Genomic DNA, 25,455 nt, shown 5'->3' with positions numbered 1-25,455 from the left:
AGGTTGGGACTGGCCCCTATGGGCTGGAGGTTGGGACTGGCCCCTATGGGCTGGAGGGTGGGTGGGGCTGGCGGCTCTGGGCTGGAGGGTGGGTGGGGCTGGCGGCTCTGGGCTGGAGGGTGGGTGGGGCTGGCGGCTCTGGGCTGGAGGGTGGGTGGGGCTGGCGGCTCTGGGCTGGAGGGTGGGTGGGGCTGGCGGCTCTGGGCTGGAGGGTGGGTGGGGCTGGCGGCTCTGGGCTGGAGGGTGGGTGGGGCTGGCGGCTCTGGGCTGGAGGGTGGGTGGGGCTGGCGGCTCTGGGCTGGAGGGTGGGTGGGGCTGGCGGCTCTGGGCTGGAGGGTGGGTGGGGCTGGCGGCTCTGGGCTGGAGGGTGGGTGGGGCTGGCGGCTCGGGGCTGGCGGCTCTGGGCTGGAGGGTGGGTGGGGCTGGCGGCTCTGGGCTGGAGGGTGGGTGGGGCTGGCGGCTCTGGGCTGGAGGGTGGGTGGGGCTGGCGGCTCTGGGCTGGAGGGTGGGTGGGGCTGGCGGCTCTGGGCTGGAGGGTGGGTGGGGCTGGCGGCTCTGGGCTGGAGGGTGGGTGGGGCTGGCGGCTCTGGGCTGGAGGGTGGGTGGGGCTGGCGGCTCTGGGCTGGAGGGTGGGTGGGGCTGGCGGCTCTGGGCTGGAGGGTGGGTGGGGCTGGCGGCTCTGGGCTGGAGGGTGGGTGGGGCTGGCGGCTCTGGGCTGGAGGGTGGGTGGGGCTGGCGGCTCTGGGCTGGAGGGTGGGTGGGGCTGGCGGCTCTGGGCTGGAGGGTGGGTGGGGCTGGCGGCTCTGGGCTGGAGGGTGGGTGGGGCTGGCCACTATGAACCGGTTGCTGCAGGGCGGAGCCTGGGGCGGAGCGGTTGCTGCGGGCTGGAGCCTGGGGTTATTATTAGTGACACTTGTGTATGAAGTGCTCCATTGGCTGGAAGAAGTTTATTTGCTTCCTTCCCATGGTGCATGTCCTGATGGCTCGGTGAGTCTCGGACACGACCCCTCCAATATACAGAAGCTCTAGTCCTGCAGCTTCCGGGTCTGGAGGGATGAGTGCCTGGGCTTGTGCTTCTGGAAGGTCACTTATTCACCTGAGTGAAGTTGGCCCCCCCACCTTGTTCAAATCAAACAAAATTGGTGTCAAACTTTGTGCTACGTTTGTGCAGCAAAAATTTTCATTTGTGCCGCTATCATTTTTAATATATTCATACTTTTTTGCAGAGGTCATCAGAGTTCATTTCTTCCAAAGTACAATATGTTTGCTAGCTCCCCCTGGTGATCAAACCAGGGAAGTGTCACTAGGTTTGTTTTTTACCAGTTCATCCTAAACACCTGAACATAACTTAAAAATGATAGCGGTACAAATGAAAACTTTTGCTGCACAAACGTAGCACTAACGTTTGACACCAGTTTTGTTTGATTCGGTTAATGTGGGGGAGGCTGGTTGAACTTTTGAACTTTAATTTTTTGTTCATATATTCAAAACAAGAGCAGCACAAACCAGCACAAACGTAGCAGAATTGTCCAGTCCCAGTTTTGTTTGATTTGGGCAATGTGGGGGTGGGGGGGTCTGGTTGACCTCTGATGACCTCTGGAAACTTTCATTAAAATCTTAAAAACGATAGCGGCACAAACCAGCACAAATCTAGCACAAACGTTTGACACCAATTTTGTTTGATTTGAACAAGTTGTGTGTGTGGGGGGGGGGGGGGGGCAACTTCTCTCAGGTCAATTATTCCTGTATTTTGTGTCCTGATGATGTGACGCTTGTGTATAACGACATCTTCCTCTGTATTTGCAGGTGGGATTCCTGAAGATCTTGCACAAGTATGAGATCTCCTTCACGTTGCCTGCGCTGCAGCGGCTCGGGAGGAATATCTGTGCAGTTCCTCTCCCTAACTTGAACCTCAGAGTGACCAGCATCACAGCAGTGCCTGAAGGTAAGTCCTCTGCCTGACCAATCAGGAGACGCTACCCAGAATTCACAGTGTCAGAGGAAGCGCAGTGCAGCGGCTCCTGCAGCAAGGAAGTCTGGGAGATCCCAGCAGTGCAGCGGCTCCTGCAGCAAGGAAGTCTGGGAGATCCCAGCAGTGCAGCGGCTCCTGCAGCAAGGAAGTCTGGGAGATCCCAGCAGTGCAGCGGCTCCTGCAGCAAGGAAGTCTGGGAGATCCCAGCAGTGCAGCGGCTCCTGCAGCAAGGAAGTCTGGGAGATCCCAGCAGTGCAGCGGCTCCTGCAGCAAGGAAGTCTGGGAGATCCCAGCAGTGCAGCGGCTCCTGCAGCAAGGAAGTCTGGGAGATCCCAGCGGTGCAGCGGCTCCTGCAGCAAGGAAGTCTGGGAGATCCCAGCGGTGCAGCGGCTCCTGCAGCAAGGAAGTCTGGGAGATCCCAGCGGTGCAGCGGCTCCTGCAGCAAGGAAGTCTGGGAGATCCCAGCGGTGCAGCAGCTCATGCACCAAGGAAGTCTGGGAGATCCCAGTGGTGCAGCGGCTCCTGCAGCAAGGAAGTCTGGGAGATCCCAGCAGTGCAGCGGCTCATGCAGCAAGGAAGTCTGGGAGATCCCAGCAGTGCAGCGGCTCCTGCAGCAAGGAAGTCTGGGAGATCCCAGCAGTGCAGCGGCTCCTGCACCAAGGAAGTCTGGGAGATCCCAGCAGTGCAGCGGCTCCTGCAGCAAGGAAGTCTGGGAGATCCCAGCAGTGCAGCGGCTCCTGCAGCAAGGAAGTCTGGGAGATCCCAGCAGTGCAGCGGCTCCTGCAGCAAGGAAGTCTGGGAGATCCCAGCAGTGCAGCGGCTCCTGCAGCAAGGAAGTCTGGGAGATCCCAGCAGTGCAGCGGCTCCTGCAGCAAGGAAGTCTGGGAGATCCCAGCAGTGCAGCGGCTCCTGCAGCAAGGAAGTCTGGGAGATCCCAGCGGTGCAGCGGCTCCTGCAGCAAGGAAGTCTGGGAGATCCCAGCTTGCAGAGGCTTGCAGAATTGTCACTGCGTTTCTGTTGTATAATAATTGCAGGGCCTGTATATATAGTAATAATTGCAGGGCCTGTATATATAGTAATAATTGCAGGGCCTGTATATATAGTAATAATTGCAGGGGCTGAATATATAGTAATAATTGCAGGGCCTGTATATCTAGTAATAATTGCAGGGGCTGAATATATAGTAATAATTGCAGGGCCTGTATATAGTAATAATTGCAGGGCCTGTATATATAGTAATAATTGCAGGGCCTGTATATATAGTAATAATTGCAGGGCCTGTATATATATATAGTAATAATTGCAGGGCCTGTATATATAGTAATAATTGCAGGGCCTGTATATATATATAGTAATAATTGCAGGGCCTGTATATATAGTAATAATTGCAGGGCCTGTATATATATATAGTAATAATTGCAGGGCCTGTATATATATATAGTAATAATTGCAGGGCCTGTATATATATATAGTAATAATTGCAGGGCCTGTATATATAGTAATAATTGCAGGGCCTGTATATATAGTAATAATTGCAGGGCCTGTATATATATAGTAATAATTGCAGGGCCTGTATATATAGTAATAATTGCAGGGCCTGTATATCTAGTAATAATTGCAGGGCCTGTGTATATAGTAATAATTGCAGGGCCTGTGTATATAGTAATAATTGCAGGGCCTGTATATATAGTAATAATTGCAGGGCCTGTATATATAGTAATAATTGCAGGGCCTGTGTATATAGTAATAATTGCAGGGCCTGTGTATCTAGTAATAATTGCAGGGCCTGTATATCTAGTAATAATTGCAGGGCCTGTATATCTAGTAATAATTGCAGGGCCTGTATATCTAGTAATAATTGCAGGGCCTGTATATCTAGTAATAATTGCAGGGCCTGTATATCTAGTAATAATTGCAGGGCCTGTATATCTAGTAATAATTGCAGGGCCTGTATATCTAGTACTAATTGCAGGGCCTGTATATCTAGTACTAATTGCAGGGCCTGTATATCTAGTAATAATTGCAGGGCCTGTATATCTAGTAATAATTGCAGGGCCTGTATATCTAGTAATAATTGCAGGGCCTGTATATCTAGTAATAATTGCAGGGCCTGTATATCTAGTAATAATTGCAGGGCCTGTATATCTAGTAATAATTGCAGGGCCTGTATATCTAGTAATAATTGCAGGGCCTGTATATATAGTACTAATTGCAGGGCCTGTATATCTAGTACTAATTGCAGGGCCTGTATATCTAGTACTAATTGCAGGGCCTGTATATCTAGTACTAATTGCAGGGCCTGTATATCTAGTAATAATTGCAGGGCCTGTATATATATATAGTAATAATTGCAGGGCCTGTATATATATATAGTAATAATTGCAGGGCCTGTATATATATATAGTAATAATTGCAGGGCCTGTATATATATCTAGTAATAATTGCAGGGCCTGTATATATATCTAGTAATAATTGCAGGGCCTGTATATATAGTACTAATTGCAGGGCCTGTATATCTAGTACTAATTGCAGGGCCTGTATATCTAGTACTAATTGCAGGGCCTGTATATCTAGTAATAATTGCAGGGCCTGTATATATATATAGTAATAATTGCAGGGCCTGTATATATATATAGTAATAATTGCAGGGCCTGTATATATATATAGTAATAATTGCAGGGCCTGTATATATATCTAGTAATAATTGCAGGGCCTGTATATATAGTAATAATTGCAGGGCCTGTATATATATCTAGTAATAATTGCAGGGCCTGTATATATAGTAATAATTGCAGGGCCTGTATATATATATAGTAATAATTGCAGGGCCTGTATATATATATAGTAATAATTGCAGGGCCTGTATATATATAGTAATAATTGCAGGGCCTGTATATATATATAGTAATAGCAATGAGTAACAAGTGAAGCAGCACTCCGTGTGGATAAGGTGAAGAAACTTTTATTCCACCATAGGTGAGGATGCAACGTTTCGTCTCGCTCTATGCAGACATTTTCAAGCATAGTGAGTCAGCGGTCAGCTGACTTAAATAGTCAGGTGAGGTAATCACCAACATATGTGACATCATTTGTAAAAATACAAGGCATATAAAAAATCCAAAAAATCATTCTGGTGCACCGTGGTTACATTATTGTTTGGTCAGACATATATATAAGTGAATACAACGTATACAAATATACAAAATGTGTACGTTACTATGGATATCGGCATAGCGTCCAACAGAAGGGGAGGTCCGATTCCTGTGTTAATGTCCGTAGACGTGCAACAATAAAGTGTCTTGTGCAAAAATATAAAAAGAAAGACAATAGAGCATGTGTTCCAGATGTAGTCCACAAAAAAATGTGTATTTCGACCAGCTGTATAAAAAGTCCAAAGCATAGTCGAACAACTTAAGTCCAGTAATTATCAGAAGGGACATGCGCAAAAAGCGCTCACACATAGCGAGGCCATCTTACTCAAGGGAATCCCGACTTCATGCAGCCTTAATCTGGTGATGGGACTAGGATGCTCCGACTGGGACTAGCAGTGGGAAACAACGGGAAAACGGCAAGTGGTCCATAGGTAAGCAGGTATCGCTGGGTACAGACATCATATTAAGCCAAAAGGCTAGAGAGGTCTCCACCAGCAGAAGGTGCCCCGTCCGGGATCGCTGCCTCCTTCTGAGGGTCCACAGCCGTAGGTTTATCCCGGTCGCCCTGGAGTCACCGTCTGTCAGGCATTCAAAGTTGTCCACATCAAGGTCCAGAGGTTGCTGTAGGGTACAGAAATACGTAAGTAAGGCCTGTGTGTAATTCATCAAAACATGCTCTATATTGCAATATAATGATTAATGTCAGAATCGACAGACAGAACTTAGAGAATGGTTTCAAGACCCCTAGAGAATATGTACAGAACATACAGCAATTAATTAAAGACATTCAAAGGAAGGTCTCTGTTGAGACCATGAGGACTCATGGATCCCAATCTGTGGATCCATTGTACCTCCCTGCGTTTTAACAGAAGTTCCCTGTTGCCACCTCTTTTTAACGGAGGAATTCGATCTACAATGGAGAAGCGAAGATCCTCTATTTTATGCGAAGCTTCATGAAAATGGTGCGGTACTGGGAGGTCGAGTTTTTTGGTTCGTATGCTCGATTTGTGATTATTAAGCCGTAGTCTACATTCTGTGGTTGTTTCACCAACATATAGTAGCTTACATGGACATTGTAATACGTATATCACATAGTCACTTCTGCATGTCAAATAGGAGTTGATTTTAAATGTCATCTGTGAAGATGGATGGGTGAATATCTCACCCTTCCGCATAAGGGTGCAATTATCGCATGCCATACATGGAAAGCAACCCATGCGTGTAGTTTTCTCTCTTCTCTGTGTGGATACATCATTCTTAACTAGCATATCTCTCAAGTTCCTACTTCTCTTATAAGAGAATAGGGGGGGGGACTGAAATTCTTGAATGGATTTATAATACGAGTTGAGAATGCACCAATTTTTTTTAATAATAGAGGCAATGTTCTGGCTGTGTTCTGGCTGCAGCAACCTCTGGACCTTGATGTGGACAACTTTGAATGCCTGACAGACGGTGACTCCAGGGCGACCGGGATAAACCTACGGCTGTGGACCCTCAGAAGGAGGCAGCGATCCCGGACGGGGCACCTTCTGCTGGTGGAGACCTCTCTAGCCTTTTGGCTTAATATGATGTCTGTACCCAGCGATACCTGCTTACCTATGGACCACTTGCCGTTTTCCCGTTGTTTCCCACTGCTAGTCCCAGTCGGAGCATCCTAGTCCCATCACCAGATTAAGGCTGCATGAAGTCGGGATTCCCTTGAGTAAGATGGCCTCGCTATGTGTGAGCGCTTTTTGCGCATGTCCCTTCTGATAATTACTGGACTTAAGTTGTTCGACTATGCTTTGGACTTTTTATACAGCTGGTCGAAATACACATTTTTTTGTGGACTACATCTGGAACACATGCTCTATTGTCTTTCTTTTTATATTTTTGCACAAGACACTTTATTGTTGCACGTCTACGGACATTAACACAGGAATCGGACCTCCCCTTCTGTTGGACGCTATGCCGATATCCATAGTAACGTACACATTTTGTATATTTGTATACGTTGTATTCACTTATATATATGTCTGACCAAACAATAATGTAACCACGGTGCACCAGAATGATTTTTTGGATTTTTTATATGCCTTGTATTTTTACAAATGATGTCACATATGTTGGTGATTACCTCACCTGACTATTTAAGTCAGCTGACCGCTGACTCACTATGCTTGAAAATGTCTGCATAGAGCGAGACGAAACGTTGCATCCTCACCTATGGTGGAATAAAAGTTTCTTCACCTTATCCACACGGAGTGCTGCTTCACTTGTTACTCATTGCTATGACTAACGGGGTTGGTTGGACCCCCGACGAAGACCTGCACCCACTCAACTTCGTACACGGTGCCGTTCCACTTTTTGTTTTTTTATATATAGTAATAATTGCAGGGCCTGTATATATATATATAGTAACAATTGCAGGGCCTGTATATATATAGTAATAATTGCAGGGCCTGTATATATAGTAATAATTGCAGGGCCTGTATATATAGTAATAATTGCAGGGCCTGTATATATATAGTAATAATTGCAGGGCCTGTATATATATAGTAATAATTGCAGGGCCTGTATATATATATATAGTAATAATTGCAGGGCCTGTATATATATAGTAATAATTGCAGGGCCTGTATATATATAGTAATAATTGCAGGGCCTGTATATATATAGTAATAATTGCAGGGCCTGTATATATATAGTAATAATTGCAGGGCCTGTATATATATATATAGTAATAATTGCAGGGCCTGTATATATATAGTAATAATTGCAGGGCCTGTATATATATAGTAATAATTGCAGGGCCTGTATATATATATAGTAATAATTGCAGGGCCTGTATATATAGTGATAATTGCAGAGCCTGTGTATATAGTAATAATTGCAGGGCCTGTATATATAGTAATAATTGCAGGGCCTGTATATATATATAGTAATAATTGCAGGGCCTGTATATATATAGTAATAATTGCAGGGCCTGTATATATATATATAGTAATAATTGCAGGGCCTGTATATATATAGTAATAATTGCAGGGCCTGTATATATATAGTAATAATTGCAGGGCCTGTATATATATAGTAATAATTGCAGGGCCTGTATATATATAGTAATAATTGCAGGGCCTGTATATATATATATAGTAATAATTGCAGGGCCTGTATATATATAGTAATAATTGCAGGGCCTGTATATATATAGTAATAATTGCAGGGCCTGTATATATATATAGTAATAATTGCAGGGCCTGTATATATAGTAATAATTGCAGGGCCTGTATATCTAGTACTAATTGCAGGGCCTGTATATATATAGTAATAATTGCAGGGCCTGTATATCTAGTAATAATTGCAGGGCCTGTATATCTAGTAATAATTGCAGGGCCTGTGTATATAGTAATAATTGCAGGGCCTGTGTATATAGTAATAATTGCAGGGCCTGTATATCTAGTAATAATTGCAGGGCCTGTATATCTAGTAATAATTGCAGGGCCTGTGTATATAGTAATAATTGCAGGGCCTGTATATATATATAGTAATAATTGCAGGGCCTGTATATATAGTGATAATTGCAGAGCCTGTGTATATAGTAATAATTGCAGGGCCTGTATATAGTAATAATTGCAGGGCCTGTATATCTAGTAATAATTGCAGGGCCTGTATATATATATAGTAATAATTGCAGGGCCTGTATATATAGTGATAATTGCAGAGCCTGTGTATATAGTAATAATTGCAGGGCCTGTATATAGTAATAATTGCAGGGCCTGTATATCTAGTAATAATTGCAGGGCCTGTATATGTATAGTAATAATTGCAGGGCCTGTATATAGTAATAATTGCAGGGCCTGTATATCTAGTAATAATTGCAGGGCCTGTATATGTATAGTAATAATTGCAGGGCCTGTATATAGTAATAATTGCAGGGCCTGTATATCTAGTAATAATTGCAGGGCCTGTATATATAGTAATAATTGCAGGGCCTGTATATATAGTAATAATTGCAGGGCCTGTATATATATATAGTAATAATTGCAGGGCCTGTATATATATAGTAATAATTGCAGGGCCTGTATATATATATAGTAATAATTGCAGGGCCTGTATATATAGTAATAATTGCAGGGCCTGTATATCTAGTAATAATTGCAGGGCCTGTATATATAGTAATAATTGCAGGGCCTGTATATATATATAGTAATAATTGCAGGGCCTGTATATATAGTAATAATTGCAGGGCCTGTATATCTAGTAATAATTGCAGGGCCTGTATATATAGTAATAATTGCAGGGCCTGTGTATATAGTAATAATTGCAGGGCCTGTATATATATAGTAATAATTGCAGGGCCTGTATATCTAGTACTAATTGCAGGGCCTGTATATATATAGTAATAATTGCAGGGCCTGTATATCTAGTAATAATTGCAGGGCCTGTATATATATATAGTAATAATTGCAGGGCCTGTATATCTAGTAATAATTGCAGGGCCTGTATATATAGTAATAATTGCAGGGCCTGTGTATATAGTAATAATTGCAGGGCCTGTATATATATAGTAATAATTGCAGGGCCTGTATATCTAGTACTAATTGCAGGGCCTGTATATATATAGTAATAATTGCAGGGCCTGTATATCTAGTAATAATTGCAGGGCCTGTATATATATATAGTAATAATTGCAGGGCCTGTATATATAGTGATAATTGCAGAGCCTGTGTATATAGTAATAATTGCAGGGCCTGTATATAGTAATAATTGCAGGGCCTGTATATCTAGTAATAATTGCAGGGCCTGTATATATATATAGTAATAATTGCAGGGCCTGTATATATAGTGATAATTGCAGAGCCTGTGTATATAGTAATAATTGCAGGGCCTGTATATAGTAATAATTGCAGGGCCTGTATATATAGTAATAATTGCAGGGCCTGTATATGTATAGTAATAATTGCAGGGCCTGTATATGTATAGTAATAATTGCAGGGCCTGTATATGTATAGTAATAATTGCAGGGCCTGTATATAGTAATAATTGCAGGGCCTGTATATCTAGTAATAATTGCAGGGCCTGTATATATAGTAATAATTGCAGGGCCTGTATATATAGTAATAATTGCAGGGCCTGTATATATATATAGTAATAATTGCAGGGCCTGTATATATATAGTAATAATTGCAGGGCCTGTATATCTAGTAATAATTGCAGGGCCTGTATATATAGTAATAATTGCAGGGCCTGTATATATATAGTAATAATTGCAGGGCCTGTATATCTAGTAATAATTGCAGGGCCTGTATATATATATAGTAATAATTGCAGGGCCTGTATATATAGTGATAATTGCAGAGCCTGTGTATATAGTAATAATTGCAGGGCCTGTATATAGTAATAATTGCAGGGCCTGTATATCTAGTAATAATTGCAGGGCCTGTATATATATATATAGTAATAATTGCAGGGCCTGTATATATAGTGATAATTGCAGAGCCTGTGTATATAGTAATAATTGCAGGGCCTGTATATATATATATAGTAATAATTGCAGGGCCTGTATATATAGTGATAATTGCAGAGCCTGTGTATATAGTAATAATTGCAGGGCCTGTATATAGTAATAATTGCAGGGCCTGTATATCTAGTAATAATTGCAGGGCCTGTATATGTATAGTAATAATTGCAGGGCCTGTATATAGTAATAATTGCAGGGCCTGTATATATAGTAATAATTGCAGGGCCTGTATATATAGTAATAATTGCAGGGCCTGTATATATAGTAATAATTGCAGGGCCTGTATATATATAGTAATAATTGCAGGGCCTGTATATATAGTAATAATTGCAGGGCCTGTATATATATATAGTAATAATTGCAGGGCCTGTATATATATAGTAATAATTGCAGGGCCTGTATATATATATAGTAATAATTGCAGGGCCTGTATATATATATAGTAATAATTGCAGGGCCTGTATATATATAGTAATAATTGCAGGGCCTGTATATATAGTAATAATTGCAGGGCCTGTATATATATCTAGTAATAATTGCAGGGCCTGTATATATAGTAATAATTGCAGGGCCTGTATATATAGTAATAATTGCAGGGCCTGTATATATATATAGTAATAATTGCAGGGCCTGTATATATATAGTAATAATTGCAGGGCCTGTATATACTTTCTGGTCTGTACAAGGCTTTTGTAGGTGTCGGGTTAAGTTTTCAGCAGCTGTGGGATTAATTCTTGAATAAATCATTAAAGGGACGGTGAAGTCTCCTTTATGCGAGATTTGAGCTATAAGTGACCAACAAAAGGCTGCGGTGATCTGCGTCCCGGCGGCTCGGATTATATCTTATTCAGTTTAATCTTCTCATCCGCTGAGCTGTAAAGTGTCGGGTCTGGAGGAAGTAAGACGCGGCTCTAATCCTGATACATGGAGCTGCCGGGGCTATAATCACCGGCCGCTATAATACTCCATCCATCCCGTTATGTTCTGCGGATTGTACGCTCCATGTACCAGAACCAGAACCAGAACGGCTGAATATCCTGGTGATTTATGTGTCCGGTTATTACTGAATCCCCTGGGATGGAGGTCGTTTCCGAAATATAAAACCATTAACCAATGAACACAGGGCTCTCTGCTCTCAGATCCTTAAAGGGGTTGTCCACTTCCAGCAAATAATTCCTATTGTTTGTATAAGGAAATGTTATACAATTTTCCAATATACTTTCTGTATCAATTTCTCCCGGTTTTCTAGATCTCTGCTTGCTGTTTTTTCTTGTCTTCTCTGGGTTCTTCAGTATTATTACATGTCTGCACTGTTATAGTCTATACCTAATGCAGGATTTGGTTTCTGAGGTATTTATTGATGTACAGTGGTATTTAAAATCTCCCGCACCGACCAAGGGTATTACCGGTGGGTGTTGGCTCAGCCCGTGAGCCCTCTCTGACCTCCCACTCCTACATGCACTGTAGTATTACAGCGAGCATTTGGAAGGGGTTAAAGTTGAGCAGGATGACAACATGGCCCTCAGACCAATAAATGTGCCACCCGTTGTCCTTAGATCAGGAACAGAACAGACATTTAATGGAGAAGTCATCACTTTTCCCATATTCCTGGGAAGAAACGTACAGCACCGATCCAACTGTGAGGCCATCGCCATTTCTGAAAACCCACCAGATAGACCACGTTTGGTGGAATCTCTCCACCTTTACCAGGTCATCAACCAGAAACATTAAGTCATTTCTCAGACCCGTACCCTTTCAGTTCTGGAGAGGGACCCAGGGATCATGGAGAGCAGCCCTATGGCTGAGGACTTCTCCAGAGGGACATCTAATAAAAGATGGTATATAGAATGCAGACACTGAACAAGCAGCGAGTTTGGCCTCCCGTACCATCCCTGTAATATCCCCTCTCAGGCTCATAGCAGAAGCCGCAGCTGAGCACGGGATGTTTCCTGGAGGGTGGTTCTGGCAGCGCCTCCTCGGAGCTGCTGTCATTAGCTCAGCCATTGTCTCGCTCTCTGGGGATGATCCAGTTTTTGTGGTTTCTTTGAGTCAGTAAAAAGCTGCTAATGACACTCGTCTGATCATTGACTGCGAGACGGAGAAACGTGACGGCTTAATGTACGAGGCGGACGAGTGGCATTTTATAAATGACGGCTCTCGCTCCACACGACGCGGGAATCTTCTGTGCTGAATGATCTCTCTATAAATGTGTCATTACCAGAAATGTTACAGGGGAGGGAGAAGACGAGCGCCTGACACCCGGAAACAAGCCATGCAGCGTTTATTACTGAAGGAAAGCCGCTGGCTTGTAGTCCTGGTGCCCAGGAGTTGTCTAGATTATCACTCGTCATGAGGGAGAAGACCAAAATCCTGGAGATAATAGGAATGTGATTTTCCAATTAAAGTGTAAATTGACAATGTCTGTTTCCGGACTCCCAATCCTAACCAACGCCTCTGACTGACTCGTGATGAAGAGATGCTACGTGTGCTATCAGGGTGGACATTAAACCACCACAAGCCCTCTGAGCTCTGAACCTGCAGCTCCATCAGAGGAGACATGAAAGAGCGGACGCCACATAGGCTGGTGAGTCAAGCGTGGAGGTTGTATGGTGCGACCTCGGAGCCTCCTTCTTGTATATCTGTGTCTCTTCTCTCCTGTTCTCACACTCACATGTCTGCTTATGGAGCTGCAGGTTCAGAGCTCAGTGGCTTGTGGTGGATTCCTGTGTGCTGTGATTTCCGATGAGCAATGTCTGTTTTCTGCACTGCTGATCCCTGCAGATGTCCCTCCAGATGACTGATAATGGAGAGGTGCGGAGTGCGTGCTTCACGATAAATAAATAGTAGGTATCCCCAGCTGAGACACCTGGACTGTACATGCCGTGACCTCTATTAAAAGACTCCTACCACTAGGATGAAGGACTGTATGCAAATGAGCCTGAGGGGCTCCAGGTTTCATAGGCGTTAATGGAGCCTTGAGTCCCCCAGACTCATTTGCATACCGTCTTTCATCCTAGGTGGTAAATGCCCTTTATGGGAGACGCATAAAACCTGTGTAATGCACAAAACACCCAGCTGACTTCACGTATGACACCTACTTATGTGTCTGGTGGAATCTGAGGATCCAGCAATGGTTGAGGCCACCATATTGTAAGGTGCCCTCTCAGCTCTAGGTAACGCTGGGATCTTGCCTTACGATCTCGCCTCTTGCGTGGTCCGATACACAAGAAGGAAACGTTGAAGAGATTCTGACCGCAGAGATTTCTACCTGCGGATGTATAGAATGGTAGAACCTGGGGAGTATGTAAGACGGGGCCGGGGAGGAGGCCCAGCTATACCGCATCATGGTGGAGGGGCTGCAGGTCTCTGTAATGAGTAGTAATTGGTAATGGATACACATGATAATCATCCTGGGAAATGGTTCTGGGCACTCTCTGAGCCACACTCTGGGCATTACACATTCATTACCAGGATGAAGGATCCCTGCAAATAGCATTGTAATTGAATCTGGAGCTGGAGATGCTGCGGATGTCAGAGATTATACCACGGGCGGCTGGTGGGGGCAACATCTTCTCATTGAGTCTTCATAGTTTCAGCTTTTAACCTCGGACTCCATACAAAAGTGTAACAATGTTCTGCTGCTAATACCAGAGGCCTCGGAGTGTGATACATAGATATATATATATTCTGGCTGTATGATGGTGCTCAGTGTATTCTGATCTCATGGTGGCCAATATCTGGTACCCCACTGATCCCAAGAACAAGGGCAATAAGGTCCTGTGGGCTCCTTCCCTTCCTGGCCACTGCATATCCGGTACACCTCCATCCTAAACCCTCCTATTGTGGGACATCCTTGCAGGATACTGGTGGGGAAGCTCTGGACCCCCCACCCATCATGACAAACCCCTCATGGTATTTAAGTGGAGACAGGAACCTCGAAATCTGAATGGAGCTGCAGGAATTTTAATAGGATATGGACTATTTCCCAAAGTCGTTAGAAATCTGTTGTTTTCTCAGCATTTAGTTTTTTCCAATTAAATGATTAATTAGTGTAAATTATCGGCGTCTGTTCCGGAGTCCTGATCCCACCAGACGCCTCTACATGACTAATGAAGGGGAGGTGCAGAGTGTATCCCGGGAGAGGACTCGTCTGCTGTTATTCATGTGCCTTCTGTCTGGAGAGGGGACCCCAGACTTGTGTAGCACCTATAGCTCAGGGTGGCCCTTCATATTCTGCCTCTTCTTTTGGTTGATATGGCTGTTCCCCTCTCTGATTTTACCGCTCATTCCCCTCTCTATATTCACCCCCCCCATTCCCTTCTCTTTATACTACCCCCCCATTCCCTTCTCTGTATACACCCCCATTCCCCCTCTTTATACCCCCCCTCCCCCCGTTCCCTCTCTGTATACCCCCCCCATTCTCCTCTCTTTATACTCCCCCCCCCCCCTCGTTCCCTTCTCTGTATACACTCCATTCCCGCTCTCTGTATACTCTCCACCCCCCCTGTATACTCCCCCCTGTATATGCCTCCCCCCATCTCCGTGTGTTTCGGTGTTTTCCCCTCCATACATTCTCTCTTAGCAGGTTTGTTGTTTCCCGGCACAGAACCTCCTGTTGTTTGCGGCTGCAGATTGTGTTATCAGCAGATGAATGGGGCTGATTTACTGCAGCAGAACAGCAGACCGGGGCGGATGGTGGGTAAATACCAGAATATCTCTTAAAGGGAACGTTCAGTAATACAAGCTGGACAGGTCCATCACAATACAGTCATGGCCAAAAGTTTTGAGAATGACACAAATCTTATATTTTCACATGATCTGTTGCCCTCTGGTTTGTCAGATGTTTTTATCACATACGGAGATACAAGTGCAATCATATTATGGGGAACAAAAGCTTTTATTGGTAGTTATAATGAGTTACTGCAGCAAGTCAGTATCTGCAGGACCTCTCCTTCTTCTCCAGGACCTCTGCAATTATCCCTGGCAGCTCTCACTCACCTCCTGCACCAGATCCTGACTGATCGCCGTCCATTCCTGCACAATCACTGCTGCATTGTGTCACAATTTGTTGGCTTTTGTTTGTCCCCCGTCTCCTGATGATTGACCACAAGTTCTCAATGGGATAAGATCTGGGGAGTTTCCAGGCCATGGACCCAAAATCTCTGTCTTGTTCCCTGAGCCATTTAGTTCTCCCCTTTGCTTTATGGCAGGTGCTCCATCATGCTGGAGAAGGCATTGCTGATCACCAAACTGCTCCTGGAGGACATTCTGGTCCCATTTTTTATTCATGGAGGTGTTTTTAGGCAAGACTCTGAGAGCCGATTCCCTTGGCTGAGAAGCCGCCCCACACATGAATGGTTGCACAATGCTGTACAGGTGGCATGAGACAAGACTGGTGGTATCGCTCACCTTCTCCCAACAAGATGTTTTCCAGATGTTTCAAACAATCAGAAAGGGGATTCATCAGAGAAAATGACTTTCCCCCAGTCCTCAGCGTCCACTCCCTGTACCTTTTTCAGAATATCAGTCAGTCCCTGATGTTTTTTCTGGAGAGAAGTGGCTTCTATGCTGCCCTCCTCGACACCAGGCCTTGCTCCAAGAGTCTCCGCAGTGTCACAGTGCATGCAGATGCCTCACACCTGCTGCTGCCATTCCTGAGCTCTGCGATGCTGGGAGCCCCATCCCCAAACTGAGACACTTGTAAGAGACGCTCCTGACGCTTGCTGGTCCTTCTTGGGCTCCTGGAGGATTTTTGGTAACAATGGAGCCTCTCTCCTTGGATTCCTTGATGATGCGATAGATTGGTGACTGAGGTGCAATCTTTCTGGCTGTGATACTCTTCCCTGTTCGGCCAGTTTTGTGCAGTGCAATGATGACTGCACGTGTTTCTTTAGAGATAACCATGGTTAACAGAAGAGAAACAATAATGCCAAGCACCAGCCTCCTTGTAAAGTGTCCAGTGGTGTGATTCTTACTTAATCATGACAGACTGATCTCCAGCCCTGTCCTCATCAGCACCTACACCTGTGTTACTGGAGACATCACTGACACCATGTTACCTGCTCCTATTATACTGCCCAGTGGTGATTGTTACTTACACATGACACATTGTCCCCAGCCCTGTCCTCATCAGCCCCCGCACCTGTGTTACTGGGGACATCACTGACACCATGTTACCTGCTCCTATTATACTGCCCAGTGGTGATTGTTACTTACACATGACACATTGTCCCCAGCCCTGTCCTCATCAGCCCCCGCACCTGTGTTACTGGAGACATCACTGACACCATGTTACCTGCTCCTATTATACTGCCCAGTGGTGATTGTTACTTACACATGACACATTGTCCCCAGCCCTGTCCCCATCAGCCCCCGCACCTGTGTTACTGGAGACATCACTGACACCATGTTACCTGCTCCTATTATACTGCCCAGTGGTGATTGTTACTTACACATGACACATTGTCCCCCAGCCCTGTCCACATCAGCCCCCGCACCTGTGTTACTGGAGACATCACTGACACCATGTTACCTGCTCCTATTATACTGCCCAGTGGTGATTGTTACTTACACATGACACATTGTCCCCAGCCCTGTCCCCATCAGCCCCCGCACCTGTGTTACTGGGGACATCACTGACACCATGTTACCTGCTCCTATTATACTGCCCAGTGGTGATTGTTACTTACACATGACACATTGTCCCCAGCCCTGTCCCCATCAGCCCCCGCACCTGTGTTACTGGAGACATCACTGACACCATGTTACCTGCTCCTATTATACTGCCCAGTGGTGATTGTTACTTACACATGACACATTGTCCCCCAGCCCTGTCCCCATCAGCCCCCGCACCTGTGTTACTGGAGACATCACTGACACCATGTTACCTGCTCCTATTATACTGCCCAGTGGTGATTGTTACTTACACATGACACATTGTCCCCAGCCCTGTCCCCATCAGCCCCCGCACCTGTGTTACTGGGGACATCACTGACACCATGTTACCTGCTCCTATTATACTGCCCAGTGGTGATTGTTACTTACACATGACACATTGTCCCCAGCCCTGTACCCATCAGCCCCTGCACCTGTGTTACTGGAGACATCACTGACACCATGTTACCTGCTCCTATTATACTGCCCAGTGGTGATTGTTACTTACACATGACACATTGTCCCCAGCCCTGTACCCATCAGCCCCTGCACCTGTGTTACTGGAGACATCACTGACACCATGTTACCTGCTCCTATTATACTGCCCAGTGGTGATTGTTACTTACACATGACACATTGTCCCCCAGCCCTGTCCCCATCAGCCCCCGCACCTGTGTTACTGGAGACATCACTGACACCATGTTACCTGCTCCTATTATACTGCCCAGTGGTGATTGTTACTTACACATGACACATTGTCCCCAGCCCTGTCCCCATCAGCCCCTGCACCTGTGTTACTGGAGACATCACTGACACCATGTTACCTGCTCCTATTATAGTGCCCAGTGGTGATTGTTACTTACACATGACACATTGTCCCCAGCCCTGTCCCAATCAGCCCCCGCACCTGTGTTACTGGGGACTTCACTGACACCATGTTACCTGCTCCTATTATACTGCCCAGTGGTGATTGTTACTTACACATGACACATTGTCCCCAGCCCTGTCCCCATCAGCCCCCGCACCTGTGTTACTGGAGACATCACTGACACCATGTTACCTGATCCTATTATACTGCCCAGTGGTGATTGTTACTTACACATGACACATTGTCCCCAGCCCTGTCCCCATCAGCCCCCGCACCTGTGTTACTGGAGACATCACTGACACCATGTTACCTGCTCCTATTATACTGCCCAGTGGTGATTGTTACTTACACATGACACATTGTCCCCAGCCCTGCCCCCATCAGCCCCCGCACCTGTGTTACTGGAGACATCACTGACACCATGTTACCTGCTCCTATTATACTGCCCAGTGGTGATTGTTACTTACACATGCCACATTGTCCCCAGCCCTGTCCTCATCAGCCCCCGCACCTGTGTTACTGGAGACATCACTGACACCATGTTACCTGCTCCTATTATACTGCCCAGTGGTGATTGTTACTTATACATGACACATTGTCCCCAGCCCTGTCCCCATCAGCCCCTGCACCTGTGTTACTGGGGACATCACTGACACCATGTTACCTGCTCCTATTATACTGCCCAGTGGTGATTGTTACTTACACATGACACATTGTCCCCCAGCCCTGTCCTCATCAGCCCCCGCACCTGTGTTACTGGGGACATCACTGACACCATGTTACCTGCTCCTATTAGACTGCCCAGTGGTGATTGTTACTTACACATGACACATTGTCCCCAGCCCTGTCCCCATCAGCCCCCGCACCTGTGTTACTGGAGACATCACTGACACCATGTTACCTGCTCCTATTATACTGCCCAGTGGTGATTGTTACTTACACATGACACATTGTCCCCAGCCCTGTCCCCATCAGCCCCCGCACCTGTGTTACTGGAGACATCACTGACACCATGTTACCTGCTCCTATTATACTGCCCAGTGGTGATTGTTACTTACACATGGCACATTGTCCCCAGCCCTGTCCTCATCAGCCCCCGCACCTGTGTTACTGGAGACATCACTGACACCATGTTACCTGCTCCTATTATACTGCCCAGTGGTGATTGTTACTTACACATGACACATTGTCCCCCAGCCCTGTCCCCATCAGCCCCTGCACCTGTGTTACTGGAGACATCACTGACACCATGTTACCTGCTCCTATTATACTGCCCAGTGGTGATTGTTACTTACACATGACACATTGTCCCCAGCCCTGTCCCCATCAGCCCCGGCACCTGTGTTACTGGAGACATCACTGACACCATGTTACCTGCTCCTATTATACTGCCCAGTGGTGATTGTTACTTACACATGACACATTGTCCCCAGCCCTGTCCCCATCAGCCCCCGCACCTGTGTTACTGGGGACATCACTGACACCATGTTACCTGCTCCTATTATACTGCCCAGTGGTGATTGTTACTTACACATGACACATTGTCCCCAGCCCTGTCCTCATCAGCCCCCGCACCTGTGTTACTGGAGACATCACTGACACCATGTTACCTGCTCCTATTATACTGCCCAGTGGTGATTGTTACTTACACATGACACATTGTCTCCAGCCCTGTCCCCATCAGCCCCCGCACCTGTGTTACTGGGGACATCACTGACACCATGTTACCTGCTCCTATTATACTGCCCAGTGGTGATTGTTACTTACACATGACACATTGTCCCCAGCCCTGTCCCCATCAGCCCCCGCACCTGTGTTACTGGAGAAATCACTGACACCATGTTACCTGCTCCTATTATACTGCCCAGTGGTGATTGTTACTTACACATGACACATTGTCCCCAGCCCTGTCCCCATCAGCCCCTGCACCTGTGTTACTGGAGACATCACTGACACCATGTTACCTGCTCCTATTATACTGCCCAGTGGTGATTGTTACTTACACATGACACATTGTCCCCAGCCCTGTCCCCATCAGCCCCCGCACCTGTGTTACTGGAGACATCACTGACACCATGTTACCTGCTCCTATTATACTGCCCAGTGGTGATTGTTACTTACACATGACACATTGTCCCCAGCCCTGTCCCCATCAGCCCCCGCACCTGTGTTACTGGAGACATCACTGACACCATGTTACCTGCTCCTATTATACTGCCCAGTGGTGATTGTTACTTACACATGACACATTGTCCCCAGCCCTGTCCCCATCAGCCCCCGCACCTGTGTTACTGGAGACATCACTGACACCATGTTACCTGCTCCTATTATACTGCCCAGTGGTGATTGTTACTTACACATGACACATTGTCCCCAGCCCTGTCCTCATCAGCCCCCGCACCTTTGTTACTGGAGACATCACTGACACCATGTTACCTGCTCCTATTATACTGCCCAGTGGTGATTGTTACTTACACATGACACATTGTCCCCAGCCCTGTCCCCATCAGCCCTCGCACCTGTGTTACTGGGGACATCACTGACACCATGTTACCTGCTCCTATTATACTGCCCAGTGGTGATTGTTACTTACACATGACACATTGTCCCCCAGCCCTGTCCCCATCAGCCCCTGCACCTGTGTTACTGCAGACATCACTGACACCATGTTACCTGCTCCTATTATACTGCCCAGTGGTGATTGTTACTTACACATGACAGATTGATCTCCAGCCCTGTCCCCATCAGCCCCCGCACCTGTGTTACTGGGGACATCACTGACACCATGTTACCTGCTCCTATTATACTGCCCAGTGGTGATTGTTACTTACACATGACACATTGTCCCCCAGCCCTGTCCCCATCAGCCCCTGCACCTGTGTTACTGCAGACATCACTGACACCATGTTACCTGCTCCTATTATACTGCCCAGTGGTGATTGTTACTTACACATGACACATTGTCCCCCAGCCCTGTCCCCATCAGCCCCTGCACCTGTGTTACTGCAGACATCACTGACACCATGTTACCTGCTCCTATTATACTGCCCAGTGGTGATTGTTACTTACACATGACACATTGTCCCCAGCCCTGTCCCCATCAGCCCCCGCACCTGTGTTACAGGAGACATCACTGACACCATGTTACCTGCTCCTATTATACTGCCCAGTGGTGATTGTTACTTACACATGACACATTGTCCCCAGCCCTGTCCTCATCAGCCCCGGCACCTGTGTTACTGGGGACATCACTGACACCATGTTACCTGCTCCTATTATACTGCCCAGTGGTGATTGTTACTTACACATGACACATTGTCCCCAGCCCTGTCCCCATCAGCCCCGGCACCTGTGTTACTGGGGACATCACTGACACCATGTTACCTGCTCCTATTATACTGCCCAGTGGTGATTGTTACTTACACATGACACATTGTCCCCAGCCCTGTCCCCATCAGCCCCCGCACCTGTGTTACTGGAGACATCACTGACACCATGTTACCTGCTCCTATTATACTGCCCAGTGGTGATTGTTACTTACACATGACACATTGTCCCCAGCCCTGTCCTCATCAGCCCCCGCACCTGTGTTACTGGAGACATCACTGACACCATGTTACCTGCTCCTATTATACTGCCCAGTGGTGATTGTTACTTATACATGACACATTGTCCCCAGCCCTGTCCCCATCAGCCCCTGCACCTGTGTTACTGGGGACATCACTGACACCATGTTACCTGCTCCTATTATACTGCCCAGTGGTGATTGTTACTTACACATGACACATTGTCCCCCAGCCCTGTCCTCATCAGCCCCCGCACCTGTGTTACTGGGGACATCACTGACACCATGTTACCTGCTCCTATTAGACTGCCCAGTTGGTATTGTTACTTACACATGACACATTGTCCCCAGCCCTGTCCCCATCAGCCCCGGCACCTGTGTTACTGGAGACATCACTGACACCATGTTACCTGCTCCTATTATACTGCCCAGTGGTGATTGTTACTTACACATGACACATTGTCCCCAGCCCTGTCCTCATCAGCCCCCGCACCTGTGTTGCTGGAGACATCACCATGTTAGCTGCTCCTTTTAAGGCGCCTGCAATGAAGTTGAAATGTGTTTTTGGGGGAAAAAGTTCATTTTCTAGGTAAATATTGACTTTGCAATTAATTGCTGATAAGCTGATCCCTCTTTATAACATTCTGGAGTAAATGCAAATAGCCATTATAAAACCTGATGCAGGAGACTTTGTAAAAATTAACATTTGTATCATTCTCAAAACTTATGGCTGTGACTGTACAGGACATGGGCTGTCCTAGACATAAGGATCTAGTCCTGGGTGTGGGACCTGACCCAATGTGAAGGGAACAGATGCAGTCAGAGGTGTTGGAGTACAAGGTGACTATTTGATGGCCAGTGTTCTTGACGGATGGCTGAGGGCTGATATATATGCATGTCTCCCAGATTACATGTAAATTAGTATGTAAGTGAGGGTTAGAGGTGTTAGAGGGAATGGATTATGTTCTGCAGGCTGAAGCCTCGAGGGTCAGTGGATGTCGTCATATTCATATCAGTGACACATTCGGGCCCCTCATGAGAAGTAGACAGGTTGATGTAAGAGTCTTGCACGTTTGATTATAAGGTGTTTATCGTTCCTTCCTTGCAGAAATGTGACCGGACCTCCAGTGAGATTGTCCTCTTCTCTCCACAGGACACAGCATTAAGTGTGAATACACGGCTCATAAAGAAGGCGTCTTAAAGGAGGAGATGATCCTAACAAGCGAGACAAACGAGAAGACCCTTATCAAGGTGGTGGTCCAGGCCCGGGTTCTGGGTAAGTGTCCCCTAGAGTCCATAGATCTGTGACTAGTATAATTCTGGCGCTCATTGCTAACGAGTCCTGCAGGTCTCCATGTAATTAACATCTGCCTATATCCGCACACGGCTGCCGGGCCCTCGGGGCCAGAGCTTGTGCTCCATGTCGTGTGACTTCTCTCACCTTGGAATGACCTTGAGATCTGAGTCTGCCGGGGCAGGAAGATGCATCTCCGTGAAGATAATTACACCTTGCAGCATTTCTTCTTCATACTTCTGGGTATATACACACTAAGCTGGATATCCTTGTAGGGTCGGGGTGCACCTTTACTCTCTGCTGCCCAAGGCTCCCCATCCACTAGTAATACAGCAGGTTATTTTGTGGTAGGTGGACTGTCCATGCCGTGTCTCACACTTACTTTGCTTGTGGTCAGACACTATTTTGCAGTGTAAGGTCCTGCTGTCTGGCGATGGTCCTGATGCCGTCATGTGGCTCAGGGGCTGAACTCACCTCATGGCTGCTGCATCCCTCTTCAGAATGGAATATTTAATTAGTTTTTAGGATTCTTGTTCCCAGCTTGAATCTGAATGCATTCTACTACTTGTAGTACCACATAACAGAGAGACACTGCTCAGATCTTACACTTGAGGTTACATCTTCTTATATGATGGTGTCTCTATTTGTCACTGGTGTTCACTGGTCATCCCTCTTCTCGTTGCAGACCGCCACCATGGCACTCCGATGCTGCTGGAGGGAGTGCGCTGTATCGGGGCCGAGCCGGAGTATGACTCGGAGCAGAGCGACTGGCATGGCTTTGACTGATGTCGCTGGTGGATAATGGACAGTCACCCTATATGTGCCGCTCTGCTTCTCCAACCTATAGCCATGAAGATTGTAGAGATTAGGTGGGATCTGGGTCCAGGGGGGCTCAGAGGGGAGTCAGGTGCGCTGTGACTAGTAGAGGGTCTTGTCAGTCAGTGTCTAGGAGGGTCCCTACACCCCGTGGCTTTGTGTCCTTGTGTCTTTGCCGTGTGTGAGCCTTATCCACTCCTGGGTTGCATCACGACCCTTCGCTTATTTACCGAGCGCCCACAGCTTGCAGAATGATGCAATCAGATCCCACATGGGTTTATAGTCCATGGTACTCCCTCGGGTCACACGGGGAGGAGGCTGAGCCCGTGCTCATACAGAATGTCACCAAAAAGTGAAATTGTTCCAGAATAAAATGATTTATTTTTATGTGAACTTTCACTGTGAAGAAGCACATCCTTTATTACCTCTCAGTCTGGAGATGGAACCATAGCTGGAGCCCGGTGGAAGGTGGCGAAAGATAGCGGCATCTAGTACATCCAATCATTGTTCACAACCAATGGTCTTCTCTATCTCCATCTACTTCAACGCCCACATGTGACCTGGTAGGAGGCTGATACTGATGAAGATGGTCATTTGGGTTTATTCTGAGGTTTGATGATTGGAAATACATTTTCTTGGGAGTCTTTTGTAGGGTCTCGTCATGGCTTCTCCAGACTCTGGGACAATATAGTGGTAATATCTTTTCTGGATGATGGCAGTGATGGGGGTTATAGTTCTCCCAGCGGCCGCCCTGTGTGCGTCATTCTGTCCGGCTCGTCTCCTCTATCTTCACGTTTATTGTCAGTAGAGGAAAACAATCTAATAATAAACCCGCCCGGCCATCTTCAGGCGGCAGATGTGGGTTATCTCTTGCCCCCTCCCTAAACCATATGCTGGATGCCTGACATCATGGACACAACATATTACAGATCTAAAAACAGAAAGCACTCGGCCGCAGTGAATGAAGATCCTCTGCAGAGAACTTGTGGCTGCAATACAGTTATGGGTCCCATGGCTGGCACATGCTGTGTAACTATTTCCAACACAGAGGGTCATGTTCTAAGGTAGGTTAGGGAATTTCAGGATATTCTGAGCTCCCAGTTTAAATAAACTTGTTTGGTCCATAATCAGATCAGGGACTAGCTATGGTTTTCAATATGTTCTGTATAATGATATCAGTCGAGCTCCTTGAAGTTCTGTGGGGCCCACCTTGCGGATATTTTCAGGTGGCGTTAGACGAGTACATGATTAACTTCATAGTGAAACTGAACCTGTACGATAAACTAACCCGCACTAAACTAAACCTATCCTTGAAAACTGCTATGATACAGCAGTCCAACTATCCCTATATTGTTCCTCCCCATGCCTGTAAAGTTGACTCAATCTTTGCATATTCATGTTCTTCCAGCTCAGCCGCGCCTCCGTCTTTTTGAATGAAAAGGAGCATGCTCCAGTTGAGTGAACTCGGCGCTGATACATCATTCGCCCCTCCCTCAGGAATGAGAGAGACATTGGCTGTGTGTGACTCCCTGAAGAGAAATCAGCTCCCTCATTTACCCTCCCTCAGGAATTCTCTTCAGCAAATCCCACAGCCAGTGTGTTTCTCATTGCTGAGGGAGGGGGGAAAGAGCTGC

At 46.3% G+C, this 25,455-nt stretch overlaps 1 protein-coding gene across 1 annotated transcript in view; it reads left to right on the top strand.

Annotated features, from left to right (window-relative positions):
- The window catches only part of ADISSP (adipose secreted signaling protein), a 46,785-nt gene extending 22,571 nt beyond the window's left edge, over window positions 1–24,214 (top strand). Inside the window, exons 4-6 of the mRNA XM_072126414.1 lie at window positions 1,807–1,945; window positions 22,865–22,987; window positions 23,691–24,214. Of these exons, the coding sequence (XP_071982515.1) occupies window positions 1,807–1,945; window positions 22,865–22,987; window positions 23,691–23,791 (363 nt within the window). The 3' untranslated portion in view covers window positions 23,792–24,214. The remainder of the gene's footprint in view (window positions 1–1,806; window positions 1,946–22,864; window positions 22,988–23,690) is intronic.
- The last annotated feature ends 1,241 nt before the right edge of the window (window positions 24,215–25,455 follow it).

This window comes from Engystomops pustulosus, chromosome 1 (genome assembly GCF_040894005.1).
Source record: "Engystomops pustulosus chromosome 1, aEngPut4.maternal, whole genome shotgun sequence".
Taxonomy (NCBI): domain Eukaryota; kingdom Metazoa; phylum Chordata; class Amphibia; order Anura; family Leptodactylidae; genus Engystomops; species Engystomops pustulosus.
This window is presented reverse-complemented; position numbering and strand designations above follow the sequence as displayed.